General features: G+C 35.2%; 1 protein-coding gene and 1 long non-coding RNA gene across 5 annotated transcripts in view; one reads left to right on the top strand and one right to left on the bottom strand.

Annotated features, from left to right (window-relative positions):
- The window catches only part of fbln1 (fibulin 1), a 43,371-nt gene extending 33,741 nt beyond the window's left edge, over positions 1–9,630 (bottom strand). For 2 of the 4 annotated variants that reach the window (XM_039647946.2, XM_039647947.2), the window contains exons 1-4: positions 9,472–9,629; positions 5,067–5,169; positions 3,108–3,240; positions 726–876 (exon numbers count right to left, since the gene is read on the bottom strand). In XM_039647946.2, the coding sequence (XP_039503880.2) occupies positions 726–876; positions 3,108–3,240; positions 5,067–5,169; positions 9,472–9,529 (445 nt within the window). In that variant the 5' untranslated portion in view covers positions 9,530–9,629. Of the gene's footprint in view, positions 1–725; positions 877–3,107; positions 3,241–5,066; positions 5,170–9,471 lie in introns of all 4 variants that reach the window. The other 2 variants (XM_039647948.2, XM_039647945.2) reach the window with 2 other exon arrangements.
- Positions 804–21,606, top strand: LOC120460270 (uncharacterized). Its single transcript, XR_016150776.1, has 3 exons — positions 804–937; positions 13,732–14,033; positions 18,049–21,606. It is a non-coding gene; the product is annotated as an uncharacterized LOC120460270 (long non-coding RNA).
- The last annotated feature ends 5 nt before the right edge of the window (positions 21,607–21,611 follow it).

Raw genomic sequence — 21,611 nt, 5'->3', positions numbered from 1 at the left:
CGTGTTTATAAGCTTTCGACCCCAAAAAACGAGCGTTTAAGGACACAAAAGTGGAGACAGGCGATTGAGAGCGAGCACAACGTGTCATATTACTCTGAGAACTAACTTACGCCACTAAGGCGAACATATAAATTTATATTTTGATATTTTATATACCCGTGATAAAATGTTTTCTGCACACGAGTGTCAGGATCCCACAAATTACCCATTCTTTCCAGCTGATGCTTCACGTCTTATCGCCTGTATCCACTTTCGTGTCCTTAAACGCTCGTTTTTTGGGGTTGAAAGCTTATAAACACGTATTTCTGGGTTGTTTAGCTTGTTTGTTGTACACCTTGTCACACAGCAGCTTTCAGACATTGTTCTGTTTTTTTTTATAAGTCAGAAATGACAAGGAGGCATACAAAGTCAATGGAGAAGGTGGGCGTGGTTTTCAGATTATTAAGTTGCTAAATAAAGTTGTTGGTCCCCATTGACTTCCACAGTATGAAAAATAAATAAAGTCAGCAACTGTTTGGTTGCCCACATTCTTCAAAACACCCTCTTTTGTGTTCAACAAGGACAAAGAAACTCATTCATGCTTGAGGGTGAGTACATGATGACAGAATTTAACATTTTTTGGGTGCACTGTCTCTTTAAGGAAGGTTGTGATGTCATAACCATGATGATTTCTATTGGTTTGTTTCTCTTTTTCCCATCATGAGAGTGGTGTTTGTTCTTCTCACCCGGCGTGGGTTTCGCGTGTGTGTTTGGCAGGCGGTCCACACAGCAGGCCCGGGACACCACACCGCACTGGTACCCCACAGCGAACGTCAGGTCACATGACAGGCCTCGCTCCTGAGCCGCCCGGCCGAGCAAACAGCACTCGCAGCACATCTGCAGAAGAAGAAGAGCAGAAACACACGGGGTCAGGGGTGAGGAAGAACTGCTGATGTACGTAAGTGACCAACTTTTACTTCATTTATAAACACCTCATGTAATAATAATAATGATATAAATGTATACAGGTGAAACTCGAAAAATTAGAATATGTTGCAAAAGTTCATTTATTTCAGTAATTGAACTTAAAAGGTGAAACTAATATATTATATAGACTCATTACATGCAAAGTGAGATATTTCATTTTTCACATTGCAAAAAAAACCTTGACCAAAAGTTATTTTTTCAGATCAAATTGGCAGATATTTCTTGTTTTAAGCATTAGCTCGCTTAATTTTGATTATTATTATTTATTTTTTTTAGTTAACAAGACTTAATATCTTTATTAAATCTATCTTGATTTGTGAATGTTCAGATATTTGTACTGGAAAACAGGACAAAAATATAAAAAATAAAAATACATATTTTTGCAGTGCAAAAATTTATTTTAAGCTACAAAATTAATCAGGACAAAAAAACAGCATAAAATTATGATAGCAGTTGTGCACTGTAATCACCGTTTTCTAGTCATATGACAGGAACAGACTGAAATTTGAGTCACTATTTTGTGAAAATTGCACTTCCAAGAAAGTCATGTAATTTTAGAGCAACTTGAGAACACTCAAGAAAAATAACGAGTTTCGGGTCAAAATGACCCGGCTTATTTTGACCCAATTTTTTTTTTTTTTGTTTGAGTGTTCATCAGGACTTTTATTGCACTTGAACCACGAATACGCACACAAAACATCTAATGGATTCAAGGAGATTTTCTTTCATATAAATAAAAGTAATAAATCCTTCCTTCACAGGTCAATTTGACCCCCTTAGAACAGCTCATCTCCTCCATATAGAGATACAAGCCCATCTAGAGTCATGAAATATTATCTTATATTATTATTTTTCCACTAGAGGTCAGCAAAGACACCCAATGTAAGATATTTTGAGCTGAATTAAAAGGCTTATGCTTGTAATTGTGAGTTATTTTGAATTGAAGTTGAAAGAATGCAAGGATTAAATTACTACTTATTTATTTATTGATTGATCAAATCAAGTAATATAAAGGTAAACAAAATAAAAAATCTTCCAGAAAAATTGCATTAAAAATAGAAAATATTATCAAAATTAAATGTATTTATTTATTTTTTATTTTTTATTTAGTTTGACAGGGACATTGTACATTAATAAACATTCCTGTAAATGTACCCAAAAAAACAAAAAAACAAAAAAAAACAAAGTATAATTTTAGGGCTTTGGGTCATTTTGACGTACGAGAGAAACGTGTTAAATGATGAGAATTTGAATTTTTGTCTGAATTATCAATTGCACATGCATCTTTTGTCCATAAACGGTTTGAGTTAAGTTTTTAAGAACTGAAAACTCGTTGCGTTTTAGAGGAAACACCAACACATCTGGTGATTTAAAGATCTTAAACTTGCTATCAGATCATCTAATACCTGCCTCGAAAGGTTGGAGATGAATTACGCTCCGGGTTTGTGATAAACACATAAATAAAGTAGAGCAATATTCTGACAGGCACTTTAACAGTCACGATCTAGTCCCAGTGACAGGCGAGATGAATGTTTCCTAGAAGTAATGTTGAAACACACTCAGGTGTGTATTATTAAAGGCTCTATTCTTCATGCTGAGGTTTGGCGGAGAGCCTGTGAGGGATATATAACACCACACACACTCAGTCTCTCTCACACACACACACACGTCCTCCGCACTTGTGATTTGGGCAAGTTCCCTCTTGCTCAGTGTAAACAGGGCGGAGAGAAAGACTATTTTTACCCCTCGATCTCTCGAGTTCCTGCTTTCAAACACATTCATCATCTTATAGTGATCTGAGAGTCTCACACACACGCGTGCACTGACAAGAACACTGACCCAACACGTCACGTACTCTCACACTTACGTTTCACATGAAAATATTTGCCTTTTCATGATATGGAGTATCAACACAGGTCTCGTATATCTCAGAGACACACTTTATAAAGTAAACAGTTCTCAAAAAGAACATTTTAAATGATAAAACCATGTGAAGACACACTGGGTCTATTAGCCTAAGTGAGCTGCAGTGTGTGTGTGTGTGAGAGAGAGAGAGAGTGTGTGTCATCTTTAAACACGCATAATCATCATATCCAGCATTGATCTGCATGCGGCGAGAGATCACACACACACACACACACCTTGGACGTCTTGGTTTCACATGTGCTGGTGGACAAGAGGCTGTCGCAGCTTCCCTGGTCCTTCGCCATGTTGATCCCGATGGTGCAGATGTTGTCGTCAAGAACCGTCGCACAACACTGTTCCTGAGCTATCCTACAACACACACACACACACACACATCTCAGCTCATTGGTAATCAACATATTATCCACAGGTTTCCGGGGGGGGGCTCCTGTAAAAAATAAAGTGGGTGAAACTTCCGGTGACGCGGCGGAAGTAGCATTCAAATGGTATTTTGTGTGTTAGTTAGCGAAGAGGCTAGCTGTTTTTCTGAGAATTATTTTACTATTTAAAGACGCAAATCTTTATGAGAGATGTCGTTACGGAGCTCAGGGACAACATGTGCTGTTCGCGGTTGTATGTATAACCGGACTAAACTAATTCAGTGGCTTAAACGCGATTGTTTTGAACATAAGCTGAAAACGAAATCAGAGTGATCCTGCCAACGACTGTAACGTTAGTTTCCATCACCTCCCAAAAGACACTTCATGTGTAAATTTGTTTAAATTCTTAATATCCTATAAACTCTATCGGCATGTGATTGGCTGTTCGCTACTGATGTTACACCTAAACTCAGGATCAAAGCCTGTGTTGACCGAATACCAATGTATTCAAGTAGCACATTCATTTATAATTTTGAATAAACTCCAAAGCACAATATTTTAATTGTTTGTCAGCTCGCACAACTGTCTGTCACCATGCCTTGATGAGTATTGATTATTAATAATGTTATTATAATACACTGCGGAGGGTAAAGGTGCTGTTATTTCACCCTTTTGAATTTCGTTGAGGTTGTGTTGCCACATCTGGATCGCTATAACTTGAATGACTGTCAAATGTTGAATGAACGAGTGTCAAGCATGTCAAATCGCGCTTTGTTTACTTCCAACCGGAAGTCGCGCCCACTTTTGACGCAAGGCCTCATGGGGCGTAGGAAACTTGTGGATAGATTATATGTTAAGAGTGTGCCATTGATCAGGACCAGTAACCTCGAGCTGTGTGAACTAAAGCATGTTTATATCTAAGGAAAAATCCATCGCAATGAAAATAAAAAGTCATTTAGCATCTCAAGTAAATGCATCTTTATTTAATGTGCACTGGAAACGTTTTTTACAGTGTGTTCGGATCTCAAATTTCCCTTTAATTCACTCTAATGAAATGAGAGCACTTTAAAGCGAGTCTGGTTCGGATCCAGCACTGACGCACGAGCCGGTTTTTACGGTAAAACGACGGCTGTTTGTCTCGTTCGCTCTTGCTTCACCCTCTTTCACAATCAGCCCATCACCCTGACATCTTCCTCCTTGAAGCCCCTTTTAAGGCAGAATATTTCTCCTTTCGCTTCTCTGTTTTTCCCCTTTTCTGCGTCTGAAATAATCTGCAGATTTCCTGTTATTCGGGTCGCTTTCACTCTTCTCCGTCTGACTAGAGTTTCACCTCAGTGGAATTTCCTGGATTTGGAAACCGTCTCATTTTTGCAAGCCCACCGACCCAAAAATATCCAAACATCACCACTTTCTCATTTAGACAAACTCCAGGTCGCGTTGAAGGCCAAGATAAGCACATGACTGGCACTGAGATCCAGCGCTGATCTCACCATTACAGCCACTTCGACCAATCATGCATTGATCTGATCTGATATTTTAAAAGGCATACTCCACCTTTTTTTTTTTTTTTTTGGAAATAGGCTCATTTTACAACACCCCCAGAGTTAAACATTTGGGTTTCACCGTTTTCGAATCCATTCAGCCGATTTAATGATATTTAGAACAATATCAGTAACCAAACAGTTTCTGGTCCCATTGTCTTCCATAGTAGGAAAAAATATATACTATGAAAGTCAATGGGACCAGAAAGTGTCTGGTTACTGATATATAAATATCAGAAAATCGGCTTGTGGTTGTTGAAGTGGTGGTTCAAACCTGCAGGTTGTGGATTCAGAGATGAGCGGCAGACTCGTGCAGTCCTGAGACTCCTGACCTCTGTCCTTGCCATCCTTACAGCAGTCGTCCAGCGAGATGGGATCTGAGGACATTACACACACACACACACATGCAGATTACAGTTAAAAGCATGCACGTTACTGGCAACTTGACTATTTACCCAAATATCTGCAAGAGTTGCTGCAACCACACGTTAGTACATACTCAACCTGATCATCTAATCATATATTATATATACATATATTCGTTTGATTATCTCTAAAAAAGAAAAAACAATCTATGGTTTCGCTGCTCTAAATGATTGAAAATGTCTTTTATCTCAATCTCTGCATTTAAAAAACTATTGGGGAATGTTTTTATCATGGCTTGTGAATGTTTTAAATGAATTTATACGTGTGTTTTGCGATATGTTAGTATGTCTTTCAGGAGATTTTAATTTTTTTAATTCCACTTCATGCATTTCATTTCATCTCATCTCAGATCGGATAGCTATCTGAACGATTTCATTTGCACCGGGTCACATAGTGACTTGCCTGGTCAAATATATAAAGGTTTACTAGTTTTGTTACATTTTACGACACATTTGAAGCGTTGTAGGCTCTGTCTGACTAGATCGCAGTGTTAAAGCGGGTTTGCCGTGACTTGCCCTGCTCAGATCATGAATTACAATGAATCAGAGTTCTTACTGGCTCGTCTCTGGCACAGTCTCTGGTTTGCGGTTCGATCATGAGCGCTAGATTCGACACTATGGCTGGCAAAGCATAAGAGAACAGGGTCCAAAAATGGACTTATTTATGGCCAAATGCAAAAGGGTTGTTAAGTCAAGAACACTTTATTTTACAGAGTCCGTGTTTTATTTAGTTACTATAGTAATAATGATAAATGATGCATAATTATATGCATCTAAACCCTAACCCTATAGTAAGTACATGTAGTTAATTATTATTACTCAGTACTTAAATGTATAATTAAACTTTAGCACAGACACCTCTATTTTTTCTAAAGTTTCTATTATTTCTATAGATTTCAGTCTCCATTTGGCCTCCTTTTAATCTGTGATATGCTGAATGTTGAGACACCCTGAACTGTTCAGATGCTGGCATGACCTCTGTCCAATTAGGGATGAACGGCCCATGGAAAACCCTCTTAAAAATGTTACTGCCCCAAACCCTGCGGCGAGGAATAAAGACTCTCGGTGGGAGACCTGCTCCCGCCTGCATGGGGCCTTTCGTTTCTACTCAGTTTCAGAGCATTTACTTTAATTAGGGAGGAGATAACATATGTGTCTGGATCTGAAAAGTGGTTTGCATACATTTCTATTCTATTCCATTTTATTCCATTCCATCTAATTCTATTCTATTCCATTCCATTTTACTCCATTCCATCCCATTCTATTATTTGCTATTCTATTCCACTTTATTCCATTCCATCCCATTCTTTTCTTTCTATTCTATTATATTCCATTTTATTCCATTCCATCCTATTCTATTCCATTTTATTCATTCCATCCCATTGTATTATTTTCTATTCCATTTTACTCCATTCCATCCCATTCTATTATTTTCTATTCTATTCCTCTTTATTTCATTCCATCCCATTCTCTTCTTTCTATTCTATTACATTCCATTTTATTCCATCCCATTCTATTCCCCTTTATTCCATTCCATCCCATTCTATTCTTTCTATTCTATTCTATTCCATTCCATCCCATTCTATTATTTTCTATTCTATTATATTATATTCCAATTTATTCCATTCCAACCCATTCTATTATTTTCTATTATATTCCACTTTATTCCATCCCATTCTATTATTTTCTATTCCATTCCACTTTATTCCATCCCATTCTATTATTTCTATTCTATTATATTCCATTTTATTCCATTCCATCTCATTCTATTATTTTGTATTCTATTCCACTTTATTCCATTCCATCCCATTCTATTCTTTCTATTCTATTATATTCCATTTTATTCCATTCTATTCCATTCCATTTCATCCCATTCTATTCTTTTCCATTCTATTCTCCCACCGACCTACCCAAGGTCTGTCTTTCTGCAAATCAGTGTAGCGCATAATTAATATTCATTAGTTTAGCTCATGCCCCGCACACTTTCAAATGGTGCCGATATTTGTTCTTGTTTTCAGCAAAAACTCGCTTAATTTTCATTCATTAATTTCCAAGAAAATAAGTCGTAATATCTTGTCATTTAGCATCTCAAGTACAGAAATCTTGTTTTAAGACTTATGTACTGAAAAACATCATTTTAGCAGACTTTATACCAATAGCTGGACTACTTTAAATCTGACGAGGGTCTGTGTGTTTATTCATTGATTTATTTGTTTTTAATCATCATTGTGACGTAGTCATTCCTCTTGCACAATCAGTATCTTGTCTTGATATGCCGCTCACAGCTGTCTGGATTGTATCTCCCTTGTTTGTTTTTTCCCACAAGCCATTTTCCACTCATGCTGAATAATGTTTAGTGTCTGGCGGGTGAAGTAACTCCGTTAAACACGTCTGAGTCTCTCCCAAAGATTAAAGGCCATAAAAACTAGTCCAAAACATTTCCAAACAACCATCAGCTGACGCAAGTGGACTCAATTGGATCAAACAGATCATTAATTTCCCTGTGGTTTCCTTCGTCTGCCAAAACGCATGATATTTTTGGCAGATGAGTCTTTTGGGCTCTTCTACTTCAGGTTTGCACAGTAATCGAAACACCACATGGGGTTTATAAGCAGTCATTTCTAAATCATAAAAAACAGTACAAATATTAATTTATTTACATGAATATTGATTAAATGTTTAAATAAATGTGCTTTATTCAAATAAATAAATGCAATTTTATTTTAGTTTAAATGATAAAAGTTAGTGATAAAATAAATTAGATTTACACTTTGAATATGAAATACAAATATTAATGTACTTACATAAATATTAATTATTGTATTTAAATAGATGTGCTTTATTAAAATAAATAAATGCAATTTTTAAAAATGAAAACATTTAAATGATACAATACATAAAATAAGTTAAACCAGTTATCCATAAAAAAATATTAATTTTATTAATAAAGAAATGTGCGGTCAGTTTGTTATAGCTGTGATTTAAAGTATTTTATAGAAAATAATGAACCACAGTTCAATTCAATAAAATACAATCAATGAAGTATTTTTTTTAATAAATGTAAAGGTGATTAATTTAAAAAAGAAATAAATATATATATATTTAAATTATAATCAAGTAAATCAAATAAGTCACCCAGAAGAACATTAATAATTTTAATTAAAAAATAAATGTGCATTGATTATTATAGCTCTGCTGTACAGTAAATATCAGTAAAATAAATATTAAAAAAATAAATAAAATTGTAATTTAAATAAAAATGTCTATGTGTTCATTAAATAGAAAATAAACACAACCAGAGTAAAACTGCTACATTACACTGTAATTATACATTTAGATACTGTGTAATAATAATTAACTAAATACTTTAGGGTCTGTTGCATGTAATTATGCATAATTTACAGTTATAACTACATGTAACAAGGACTCAGTGAATTGAAGTGTTACTGAGAAACTTTCTAAAGCCCAATAAAAACCAAGATGTGAGCTAAGAACAGCACTAGTGTGTGTGAAAACACCACCCACGTGATACTAGTCAAGCCACTGCTCATACAAACAGTTTGTGGCTCTGAATAATGACCTGCACCAGTAAACCACATGTGTGCGGTGTCCGAGGGAGTGACATGAACGTGTGAGGAAGGAGTTTTAGACACTAGCAGTCCTGTAAGATTAGCATGACCCGGTTAACCTTCCTCTGGCTTATTCTTTCATCATTAAAATCAAATGCCATTAAACTAAACTTTCTCTGCACTGCTTCATTCTTCAGATTCAGACAGACTGGCACTGGCAAGAGACAGCTGATTGGTTCCTGCAACACATACCACGCCCCCTAATCTACATATTCATACAGTATCTGTTAAGAATAAAACACTTCAGCTGCGGTAAATTATAGTTTTGGGAGCACAACCCTTTAATTAAGAGATCAGCAAGTTACTCATTTGAAGTTTTATCATACAAAGGCGCATTCTAATAATTAGCGATTTTTTTTGTTATGTACCACGTGACTTTATATAGGCTACTATATAGTATTTTAAATTAAACTATACTATTTTTTTAAATCTTATTTTCCATTCTAGAGACGTTTAAACAAATGTTTACAACAGCAACCCGAGCAAACATATTTAACCCGATTCGTCAAATACAGGTATCAGACGGACATCACGCGAGCACGCGCCCACAGAAGTGAGATGTCACAACTCTGTTTCATTCTCCTCACGAAACTCGCATTTTTAGAGAGTTGTTCGGTAAACTCACCTTGGCCCCGCAGAAGCCCGCATAGAGACAACAACAGCACAATCACACACAGATCCATGTATCCACACACTCGCGACGCTTCTGTGCTGAGAGGACTTTACAAGCCTGTGAGACGAGAGACAGTCGCGATGAGGGCTTTAATGGGCGCGTGCCCGCTGCGCGTTCGGGGGGCAGGACCGAGCACTCACGCGCAATCACGAACTTGTTTTATTTATTGTTTGGCTATTTATTTTATTTTATTGCAGAATGTATGTAGGCTACATAACAAGACAGGAAACAATCAACAAAGTAAGACACTTCCACTGAGACTAACACAGAGTTGAATTTGAGAAATAGAAGGGAAAAAGGAGATGTTGACATCAGAGAAATAGGCTAGCCTACTAAAATAGTTCATATCTGGACGGAGAGAATCCCGAACATTAACAGATAGCCTATCTACACAGATAAATGTCTGATCTGTGGGAAGCTCGGGTTTAGCCAAATGTCATTGTTATAGCCTATAGAGGATTAAAGAAAGATGCATACACTTTCTTACTGTAGTGTAGATACCTTATTTTACAGCAGTAAATAATTAAAATATCTCTTAATAGAGTTGCAGTCTGTTTTTAACCCTTTCATGTTAAATAAAACCAATAATTGATGTGTAATTGTGTGTGTGTGAGAGAGAGAGAGATAGAGAGAGAGTGTATGTGTTTGTCTGAGAGAGAGATGATGATATTTAGTGTGTAAACTAATGTTTTTTTTTAATGAAATTCTGATATTTAAGAATTAAAAACCTAAAATCAGGAGCTCTTTCTCAACAGTTCCTGATTTGAGCTGTTAATATGATTTAGACATTACACATTCATTCATTTTTCAGACATGTCTACACTGTCTCTTCGATGGCGGTTCGTTTGATTAAAGAGAGTAATTAGAGTTTATCTCTACAGGGTTTATGAATGATGATCTCTGAGGGTTTGCGGTTAGAAATCGTACGCTCTGAAATCTCAAGAATGAAATTGATCCCCTCAGCCAGTTTTCATTCACTCATAGTGCAATAAATCAGCCTGACAGAACTCTTTTATTTCAGTTTTTTTAACTTTATTTGCTCTTTCCGGACGCGGTAAACTCTGCTTCATCACATCCACAGACTCTGAGAAACGCTTTCTAGATGTGAACTCGAACTCTTAATGAGGCCTGAAGAATGTCTCTCAACTCAGAAATTGAAATGATCCTTCGTATACGATATATAAATCCAGGAGATGAATCGATACTTCTAGAGATATTCACCAAAGCTATGACATGATGTTGAAATGTTTACAGTTTTAATAGTTTTTAATGCTTAACAAAGTTTATAGGCTATAATGTTTAATCCATGTCATGCATATTGTTCAGAAATCCCTCAAAATACCAATTCTACACTCTCAGAAAAAAAGGTACAAAAGCTGTCACTGGGGGTGTACCTTTTCAAAAGGTAAACTTTTGTCCATTTTAGGTACTAATATGTACATTTGAGGTGCTAATATGTTCATTTCATGAGCTAATATGTCCATTTTAGGTGTTAATATGTACATTTTAGGTGGTAATATGTCAATTTTAGGTGATAATATGTACATTTTAGGTGATAATAGTCTATTTTGTGAGCTAATGTCCATTTTAGGTGGTAATGTGCACATTTTAGGTGATAATATGTACATTTTAGGTGCTAATAGTCTATTTCATGAGCTAATATGTCCATTTTAGGTGGTAATATGTCAATTTTAGGTGATAATATGTACATTTTAGGTGATAATAGTCTATTTCGTGAGCTAATATGTACATTTTAGGTGGTAATGTGCACATTTTAGGTGATAATATGTACATTTTAGGTGCTAATGTCCATTTCATGAGCTAAACTGTACATTTCAGGTGCTAATATGTACCACTAAGGTAACAATATGTAGTCTTTGGATACAAAAGTGTACCTTTTGAAAAGGTACAGCCTCAGTGACAGCTTTTGTACCTTTTTTTCTGAGAGTGTACTGAAATAGAGTAAATGCACATGCAAGTTATATGAAATCTGATTGGATGAGCTGCGTTCAGTGACTAGAGGACCTTTGTGAAGCCACCCTCATGAGTTATACTACATTCACACACACAAACACACACGTGTCTCTCCCTCACACACATCTAATTTCCTGAAATTAGCTATCATGAGTGGAATAATTGCGAGATGATATAATAGACTTTGCTCTGCCAGAGTCTGGAGTTTCAATCCATCGCTCCCTCTGGGCAGAGCAGATAATCAGAGCCAGATGCTGAAGAAACACACACACACACACACACACTCAAATTGCAGAAGTATTAGATTTCTACACTGCATTGATGCTTGTGGGCGGTTCCCGAGTGTTTCTATATTTTATTTATTTACATAATCCAAAACAACAACAAAAAATGCATTCAATGTGTAAATGTGAAATAATGCAAGTTTCCTCAGATTGAAAGCCATAATCTCGTGGAGTCCTGCAGATCTGGATCAGGCTGAGGGATCTGCATCCAACAGGTGACAATCTCCACAACCTGAAGTGTGTGTGTGTGTGTGTGTGTAAGGAGCTTGTAAGGGCCCCTGTGATGGATCCCAGACTCCAGTTCACACACACACACTCTCTCAGCGCTCTGCTATCTTTATGAAGGGTTTAACGAGGACCAGCGCTGAGCTGAACTGAAGCTTTCTGAAGGAAGTGGCACGGCAGAGGTCATCTCTAAACGACGGGAATCTCTCAGGGGTTTCGGCTCTCTTTTGAACTCAGAATGGGTCCGTCCGGTCTTATCTGTGTCACACAGCGGTGGGTCTCAGACCCACTCAGACCCCCGTAAACCGCTTTCAAAGGGCCAGAGGAACCAGAACTGAGTAACAGCTTTATTTCCTATTACGGTAATATCTACAATAGTGGTCAACTAGTTTTTTTTGTTTATTTATTATCGGTCAGTGATGATATCTGGAAATCAGCAACTGTGAGACTCAGAAGGAATCATTTATGTATATATATACACACACAAATGCAAAAAATGTGGGTGTATATACACAATAATAAAGTTCATGCATGCATTTATTTTATTTATCTATTTATGCATGCATGCACTTTATTTAATGTGTATATACACCCATATTTTTTTTGCATTTGTGTGTGTACATACATGAACAATTTTAATTATTGTAGTTTTTACAATTAATTAAGTAAAATTGGTATATACACTGAACAAAATTATAAATGCAACACTGTTGTTTTTGTCCCCATTTTTCATGAGCTGAACTCAAAGACTTTTTCTATATACGCAAAATTATTTTATTATTATTTTAAAAATTATACGCCTATTTCTGTCAAATATTGTTCACAAATCTGTCTAAATCTGTTATTGAGCTCTTTTCCTTTGCCGAGATGATCCGTCCACCTCACAGGTGTCTGATAAACCTTTGATCCTTCAAAGACGAAATGAAACCAAATGTTTAGTCGTGCATGAGATGTCACACACTAGTTACATTGAATCTAGTTATATGATTCAGCCCTCGACAGCTTGTTTGAATCTGAATGACGTCACTCGGGTCTTGTACTCGTTTGCTCGAATAAAATCTAAACACCAGAGATGTTTCCGCAAAACCAAAGCAATCACAGACCAGACGGAAAGACCAGCATGAGATCTAGACTAAACAACTTCACTCGAGAGACTCGAGGCGCGCCAGAACACGTGATTCAGATTCCAGATTTCCCGCTCAAATATTGTGTACGATTAAAAAATGCCATGCAGCTGTAAAAGAGATTTTAATGTAATGATTTATTTAAAAATATTAAAAAATTTTCATGTATTTAAACTTTATTTATTTTAATATTTTATTATAAATGTATTTATTTACAAAAACATATTTATTTAAAACATTTTTATGTATTTAAAAGTGTTTATTATTTTATGCAGTGCATTTTATTCTGATTATTTACTTATTTAAAATAATAAAAATATTGTAACATTTAAATAAATAAAAACTCTTTATTTCAATAAAATAACTTCATTAATAAATGTTTTTCAATATATATTTATTTATTTAAAATGTTTATTTATTTTAAAAACATTTATTTATTTTAAAAATATGTATCCTTATTTGCATAATAGCATATTTATATATTCATTTTAAATAATTGTTTTCAATAAAAATGTATTGTATCTTTTATATATATATATTTTTTTTTTTACTTTCCCCAGAACAAGTGCTTATTAAGGTGAGATTTCTCTGTGTGACTCTCACAGATCCTCATTGCCTCTTTCTGATGGATGTCAGCAACATTTGGGATAAATGTGTTATAAAGCCTCTCGTCAGACTCTCCTGCGGTGGGACGGTTGTGAGAGGAGCCGTAAACTCCCCCTCGTTGTGTCCTGTGATGTCCCCCCCGATATGGGTCCCGGTGGGGTCGGGCCCTGTGATGTGGCCCCCCTCTGAGAGGCCTGATGTGGGCCCTACATCAACATGTTTCCACCGTAGCCGAACGTGAACACACAGTGCTAAAGAGCACGTTTCGGCACTACCCTGAAAACTAGAAGCCATAAACACCGTGAGTAGTGACTTTTCCATTGTCAATGGTGTAATATGTAGTTGGACTGTTTCATGTAACTTAGTTCATGTTCTTCTCCCTTGCTGTGTTATGGCTTTGCTATGGAGATAAATGTGGTTACGTTTGTGAGACAATCAGCTGATTACTATTATATTATATTATATTATATTATATTATATTATATTATATTATATTATATTATATTATATTATATATTAAGACCCATGATCCTCACCTGACTATGGCTTTGTAAACTTAATCCATGATGTGGTTTATAATGGACTGTGGTTCAGAAACAGTGACAATGTTACACACTCTTGGCTTACTCTGGCTATTCTCAGGCGACGAGATGTTTGTCCCGTTTTAGCCACCGTAGCTTCTTCGAAAGGGAGGGGTGAGCAGTGGGCACCCTTAGTGCAGACTCGCAACCGAACCGCTAGATGTCGCTAAAAATCACACACTGCACCTTTAGCATTAAAAGTAGTTTAAGTTAACGTCTCTATGCCATCATGAACCCGGCTGTCAAAATTATTAATAATTATTTATTTAAAATGTATTTATATGGTTATTTTTGTGTGTAATTAATTAAAAGTATTTATTTATTTATTTATTTGAAATAAAATTGTATTATAAATAAAATGTATAAATAAAAATGTACCTGTATTTATTTATATACATAAATTGTTCATTTATTTAATATTTTTAAATGTATTTATTAAAAACATATTTATTGTTTATTTATTTAAAATATATTTGTTTAAACATGTATCTAAACAAAATTAGAAATGTTATTTTAAAAATTATTTTATATACTTATTTTGTGTAATTATTTAAAAAGTATTTATTTATTTAAAATACAAAAAGTGTATTTTTTAAATTAAAATATTTGTATTTATGAATTTAAAAATGTACACATGAATTTACTTAAATTATTATTTTACATTAAACATTTATTTACTATTTTTGAACGTTTTTTAATAAATATTTAAAATATATTTTTATTTATTTAAAAACCATTTACTGAAACATTTATTTAAAAAAATATAAATATTTGTAAAAAAATATGAATATAATGTTTTTGTGTGTAATTGTTAAAAATTATTTATTTAAAATAAAGATGCATTTATTTAAAATAGGAAAATATTTATTAAAAAATATTTTCTGAGGCATTCAACAAGGTATATATTTATATATTTTTAAACTATATGTATTTATTAAAAACATGCATTTTGTATTTATTAATTTATTTATTTAATTATTTTTTTTCCAAATGTGAGTCACTAATTATAATGAAAATGGTTCTACTTTGTAAGGCCTCCTTTTAAACAACACACATTCACAATGGGTTTTCTGCCCTCTTGTGGTAGTACTGAACAGTTGCCTGACTGGGATTATGGTATGGTATTGATTTGTAGATAACTGAACCCCTAACCCTGAGTTAAATATTACTGTAAGTTTATTATTAACCACATAAAGTGTGGGTAAAGGAGTACCCATAAATGATAAGCATGCATGTGTGTGTTTGTGTAGACTCATATACTGTATCAACTATATAATTAAATATGTCTAAATGTTAAGTATATTATTTCTTACATTTTCTATATTTGAATATGCAAATATATACATTTTCTAATATAAAGCGATTTTTATAGTGATTATATAGCGATTTTCTGAAATAAAAACTTTTGTTTATTAAGTTGTTTTACAGGTGTACTGCTCATACTGAATATCCATTATATGATGAATACTTAACCTTTATATAAAGGTCATTCACAGTTTTTCTTGCTATTATGAATAATCATGTGAATAATGAATTGGGACACTAATGCAAGAAGTGTAAGTGCTTCAGTTCCACACTAGAGGTCCCTGTTGATCTCATTTGAATTGATATACTCCAGAACAGTGTCTGGAAACACACGCACAAACACTGTTTGAGGGAACAGCTATTTGTAGTTGTGTCCGAAACCATGTGGACGTTATCGTTTAGCCTGTTATATCCCTTAAATAGGCCTATTGCATTTTTGCCGTGTGTCACTTTAAATCCTCGAGCTCTTTAAAGCAGGACTCGGATTGGCTGTCAATGTTTTGTCCGTTTTTTTTATCAGCTGGACAAATTGTTGATGTCGTTCCTCTGTGCCGTTACCGTTATCATTATAGATGTGGTGTGATATTTGCTACGATTTTTAATTTAGAACTATATCCCCGCTAACAAGTGGATATTTTCTAAGAAAATGTTGCTAAAATTCCTAGTTATTAAAAAAAAACTTATTTTTTTCTGAATACGTTCTTTGAACGTCCTTTTTTAGAACGTTACGGGAACATTCCATTTCATCACTTTAAAAACATTACTAGAATGTTACTTTTGAATGTTCTCTGAACGTTCTGAAACAAGTATAAAAATGTTAGATAAACATGCAACTAAATTGTTACCGGAAGAAAAAAAACAATATCAAGAACGATGTGTGAATAATGTTTTTGTGCTAACTGTTTTTTCAAGAACAATAATGGAGAACAAATACCTCTAGAAATGAATGTTTTATTAATGTAACATCGATGAACTTTTGTTCAGAACTTTGAGAGAACCTTGTTAGAATGTTAGCCAAAGTTCTGAGAACGTTAACTGAATGCGCCTGAAAAGTAATTATTGTTGCATTTTGCACATGTGTGTGTGTGTGTATGTGGTATTTTTTCCGTCCATAAATGTATGTTTACACGACAACGATTCTATAAACGGAAACAATTTTCTCAAAAGTTTGCGCAGATCCGTAAAAAACAACTGAAAACGTTTTCTGCTGCCAGGCCACTAGATGGCGGTAAATAAACACACAGACTGAATACATAACACGCAAGTGTGTTTTTGTAGATAAGGGATTTCGAAAACTTGCACATTGGGAATGTGTTTACACGACAGCGTTTTCAAATACAAACAGAAAACTTCTTATGGCCGTTTATTTATACGACAACAGCTTTTTTGCGTGCCTGAAAACGCAAAGTTTTGAAAACTACAAAAACGCAAATCATCACCACCTACTGGCCTGGCATGAATAAAAGAGCGTTTTTAGTTGTTTTCATGGATCCCTGTAGCCTACGAAAAAGCTGTTTTTTGTACATTTTTGTCATGTAAACAATATACAATAACGTTGAATCCCGCTTTTTTCCATGTTAATGTATGGTTGAAAATGTTTTTTCATTGAAACTGGTGTCGTGTGAGCGTTAAGTAGCCTAAACTTCACTGCTGAAGCTGAAGTGAGTCTCATGCTCAGGGCGCTCTAGCACTTTCTTGCTGTCCTGTTTATCCTCTGCCAGGATCTTTTACGCAAGCAGTCCCCCACTGCGTCTTTAGGACCCCAGCACAACCGTGAACTGTGCTCAACGGGACCCAGCATGCTCAAACTCATAATTAACAGCGTTCTTGTCCCGGTTAAGACGAGGTGATGTTAAACGAGAGAGACGGAGCGGCCAGGGACCTTTGGAAGTGATGTGGAGAACTTGCAGGAAAAACATCTCCGAGTTCCTCTTTATTGATGCTCAATGTTTCAAAATCACAATGTGGAACAATAAGTTCAGACAAGATCCCCTTTTTTTGTTTAAAGCAGATGAGGAAGGAATGTGTGTGTAATTAAACGCTCAGGAATAATCTGTAAAGATCCTTCAGAACATGTGATGCTGATAGTCGGCATATTCAACACACGATAACCTAATCTAAATCACTGTATTTACTACTTAATGCATTGTAAATAAAACATCCAGGCTAAATTTCAGCCCAAAATTGAAAGAAAAAAAATATTTTGATTTAATTTGTTGCATTGTGGCATTATTTTTGAGACCCTTATTTTCTTTAATTCAAAAATATATCTTTTTTTGTGTGTGTGTTTTTATTCTCTGTATATTTTTAACTGTAAAACACTCAAACTGGTTGTTTTAACATTTTCATATTAAAAATCTGTGTGAATTCAGTGCAGTATAAATGCTAAAAAATATATGAATTCAATTATGATTTTTTTCCACATTTCAGGTATGAAAACGAGACACTGCATCAGTGGCTGTGAAAGGAAACCCTGAGTACTTTCACTGACGGATCACCTCTAGCACAGTTTAGTGTTGAAACGCTGTTAACGTCGCATAAAGGAACATGTGCAGCTGCCCGCTTCACTTAGACAACAAGACGATTAATGGCCAGAAAATGGACTTGCTGAAGTCTCAGATGTTTCTCCTGAGGAAAACACAGTAATCTCACGTGTGTGTGTGAGACTGTGTCAAACTTTCTGCTCACATTTACTCAAGAGTCTGTAATCAGAAGTCAGTCAGAGATCACATTGCAAAAATAAGTTTATTCGATTGTGCTATTAGTATACTTCTTTTAAACTCAAAACAAGAAACTATTCTTTCAGTCTACCTTTACTTCTCAGAAATATACTTAAAATCTTATACTGACAGAAAAGTCTAAGTATATTTGGCCTATACATCGAAATCGAGATATATTTAAAAATAATTTAAGTATACTAAGTAAGTATAATTGGCTTGTAGTTGTGTTTACTTAGTTTTACTGAAACGTACATGAATATTGATTTATAATGAAAACATCTAATTCTGAGTATGTGAATCATAGGAATTTACTTTTCAAATTTCCTTAATATTGCAATAAAAATTAATACCTAGGAACTAGTGTACTTAAAGTGCAAAAATAATATACAAATGGTTAACTTTAAGTATGTCAATTTCACTTAAAGAACTCAAGTTGCAGTCTAAAACGATTAATCTACTGAGAGTATACATCCAATTGTACTTTCATAAATTAAAAAATGTGTAACAATTTGACTAGCAAACTAGTATAACTATAAGTTCACTTGTTGCAGTATAGAAAAATCTAGTTTTCTAGTACTCAGTTTACTTTTATACACTAAAATGTTGGCCAATTTAGTCCCAAGTATTGAAATCGTACACTTATAAGACCTTGTACACTGATATTAGTATACTTAAAAGTATCAGGGTCTTGATATGAACTCAAATATTTGTCATCAAATAATCTAAGCTGCTCACATTCGTTTTAAAGCTTTACTGGATGACAACTAGTGACTCATTTGCCTTTTTTTAAATGAATTTTAGAAGAATAATCTGAGATGAAATGAACGCCTCACTCAAATATAACTGCGATCTCCATTAAATGTGCAGAGCTGTGAAAGAGCAGCATCTGAGCCGTAAAACTGTCTTCTGCGAGAGAGAAATGCTTGGTTTATTCTCCTAAATGAGCATCATTGAGTCGCTGGGAAGAAAAACACTCTTCCTTGAGCATCAGTATGCAGGGAACGACTGAAGACACAAAGAAAGAGGAGAAGAAAGGAATGGATGAATGAGGAAACCGTTTTGAATGCACAGACAAGCTGAATTAAAAGAAAAACATCCAAAGTATCAATAATACATCGAAAACAGTGCTTTCACAGGTTTGTGAGGGTGCTTGCATTGCTATGTGGTTGTTAGGGTGTTCGAAGTTGTTGTTAGAACATTGCTGGGTGGTTGCCAGGGCATCGCTATGCTGTTACTAATGTAATCTGAATGCGATTAGTGTTCTTTGTTGTTGCTAGGGTGTTTGGGAGGTTACCACTGCGTTGCTATGCACTTGCTAAGGTCTTCAAAGTGTTTTTTAAAGCATGCACTTCAATGTGGCTCTGAGATTGTTCTAGATGGTTGCTAGGGCGTTGCTATGCTGTTACTAGTGTATTCTGGAAGCGTTTAGTGTTCTTTGATGTTGCTAGGGCGTTTGGGAGGTTAGCACTGCGTTGCTATGCACTTGCTAAGGTCTTCGGAGTGGTTTTTAAAGCATGCGCTTCTGTTTGGCTCTGAGATTGTTCTAGATGGTTGCTAGGGCGTTGCTATGCTGTTACTAATGTATTCTGAATGTGTTTAGTGTTCTTTGATGTTGCTAGGGCGTTTGGGAGGTTAGCACTGCGTTGCTATGCACTTGCTAAGGTCTTCGGAGTGGTTTTTAAAGCATGCGCTTCTGTTTGGCTCTGAGATTGTTCTAGATGGTTGCTAGGGCGTTGCTATGCTGTTACTAATGTATTCTGAAAGCGTTTAGTGTTTTTTGATGTTGCTAGGGCGTTTGGGAGGTTAGCACTGTGTTGCTATGCACTTGCTAAGGTTTTCGGAGTGGTTTTTAAAGCATGCACTTCTGTTTGGCTGTGAGATTGTTCTAGATGGTTGCTAGGGCGTTGCTATGCTGTTACTAATGTATTCTGAAAGCGTTTAGTGTTCTTTGATGTTGCTAGGGTGTTTGGGAGGTTACCACTGTGTTGCTATGCACTTGCTAAGGTCTTCAAAGTGGTTTTTAAAGCATGCACTTCTGTTTGGCTGTGAGATTGTTCTAGATGGTTGCTAGGGCGTTGCCGGGTGTTTGCTAAGGTGAATTTTCAGGGTTCTTCTGTGAAATTGTCCAAACTGAAATCCATATTGAAAAAGGCATTTTCAGAGTGTTTTTAGGGTGTTTGGTATGGTGTTCTGCATTGCTGCTACCTGCTAGTGTATTTTGCCTGGTTGCCAGGGTGTTGCTATGTGGTGCATAAGGTGTTATAAGTGTTTGTTCACTGTTTGTTGTTGCTAGAGCTGCACGATTCTAAACAAAGTTGAGAATCACGATTGTTTTCGTTTTAAATAGAGATCACGATTCTCCCATGATTCTGAACAGACAGCTAAACAAAATAATATAATTTAATATAGAGATTCAGACAAAATTGTATTTGCTGCATGCAATCAATTTAAAAAATTTTTAATTAATTTAAATGATTATTTTTTAAGTCAGGTTGAGTGAATACGTTTCATTACTAGGTGAATCAGCGTGAATGAATCTCATGAACGAATGATGATTCAATGACAAACATTTTTTTTAACAGTCTCTAATCGCCACCTACTGGCGTAATGATGTAATTGATCAAATCTTTAGTTGAAGCTCCAAGTTACATTCAAAAGGAGATTTGCTCTATTTTGATTGCAAACGTATAGACATCAGTGTTTATATCCGAACTATAAACTTTTATCCTAATATAGTTCTGTGATAATTTGAATATTTGTAACATATAAAATGATACTGTCTCTCTCTGGCTCAGATCTGAATGTTCACTTTGATTGTACTTCTCAAAGTACAATCTTGTCAATAAGATCACGAGGGTGTTTGAATCAAGATCGCAATCTTTTAATGTCCCCCTGTAGTCACTCATTTTATCCTTTAATCACCTTGGATCAACAAAAAGACACATTTAGCCATGAAATCTTGAATGTTACTCGACACCCTTGCCTCATTTAGTACAGGCAGTTCTATGAATATGCAAATGAGCCCCGCCTCCACTCAGAGATCCACTGGTTGACGATCACACGTTGCTCTGATTGGTTATAAGGTCGTTTGTGACGTCAGAAACACCAGCGATTTCACACCGTGTTTTTGAGACCGACAATGCTGTCGACTTATGAATTTACACATGGTTTGTCTTAAAGCCTATTAAAAACACCATATAGACACATACACAACATTAAAAGCTGGATTTTCACCACAGGGCAAAGCAAAATGACACTTTTTTTTTTTTTTAT

This window comes from Pimephales promelas, chromosome 25 (genome assembly GCF_988280905.1).
Source record: "Pimephales promelas chromosome 25, fPimPro1.hap1.1, whole genome shotgun sequence".
Classification (NCBI taxonomy): domain Eukaryota; kingdom Metazoa; phylum Chordata; class Actinopteri; order Cypriniformes; family Leuciscidae; genus Pimephales; species Pimephales promelas.
This window is presented reverse-complemented; position numbering and strand designations above follow the sequence as displayed.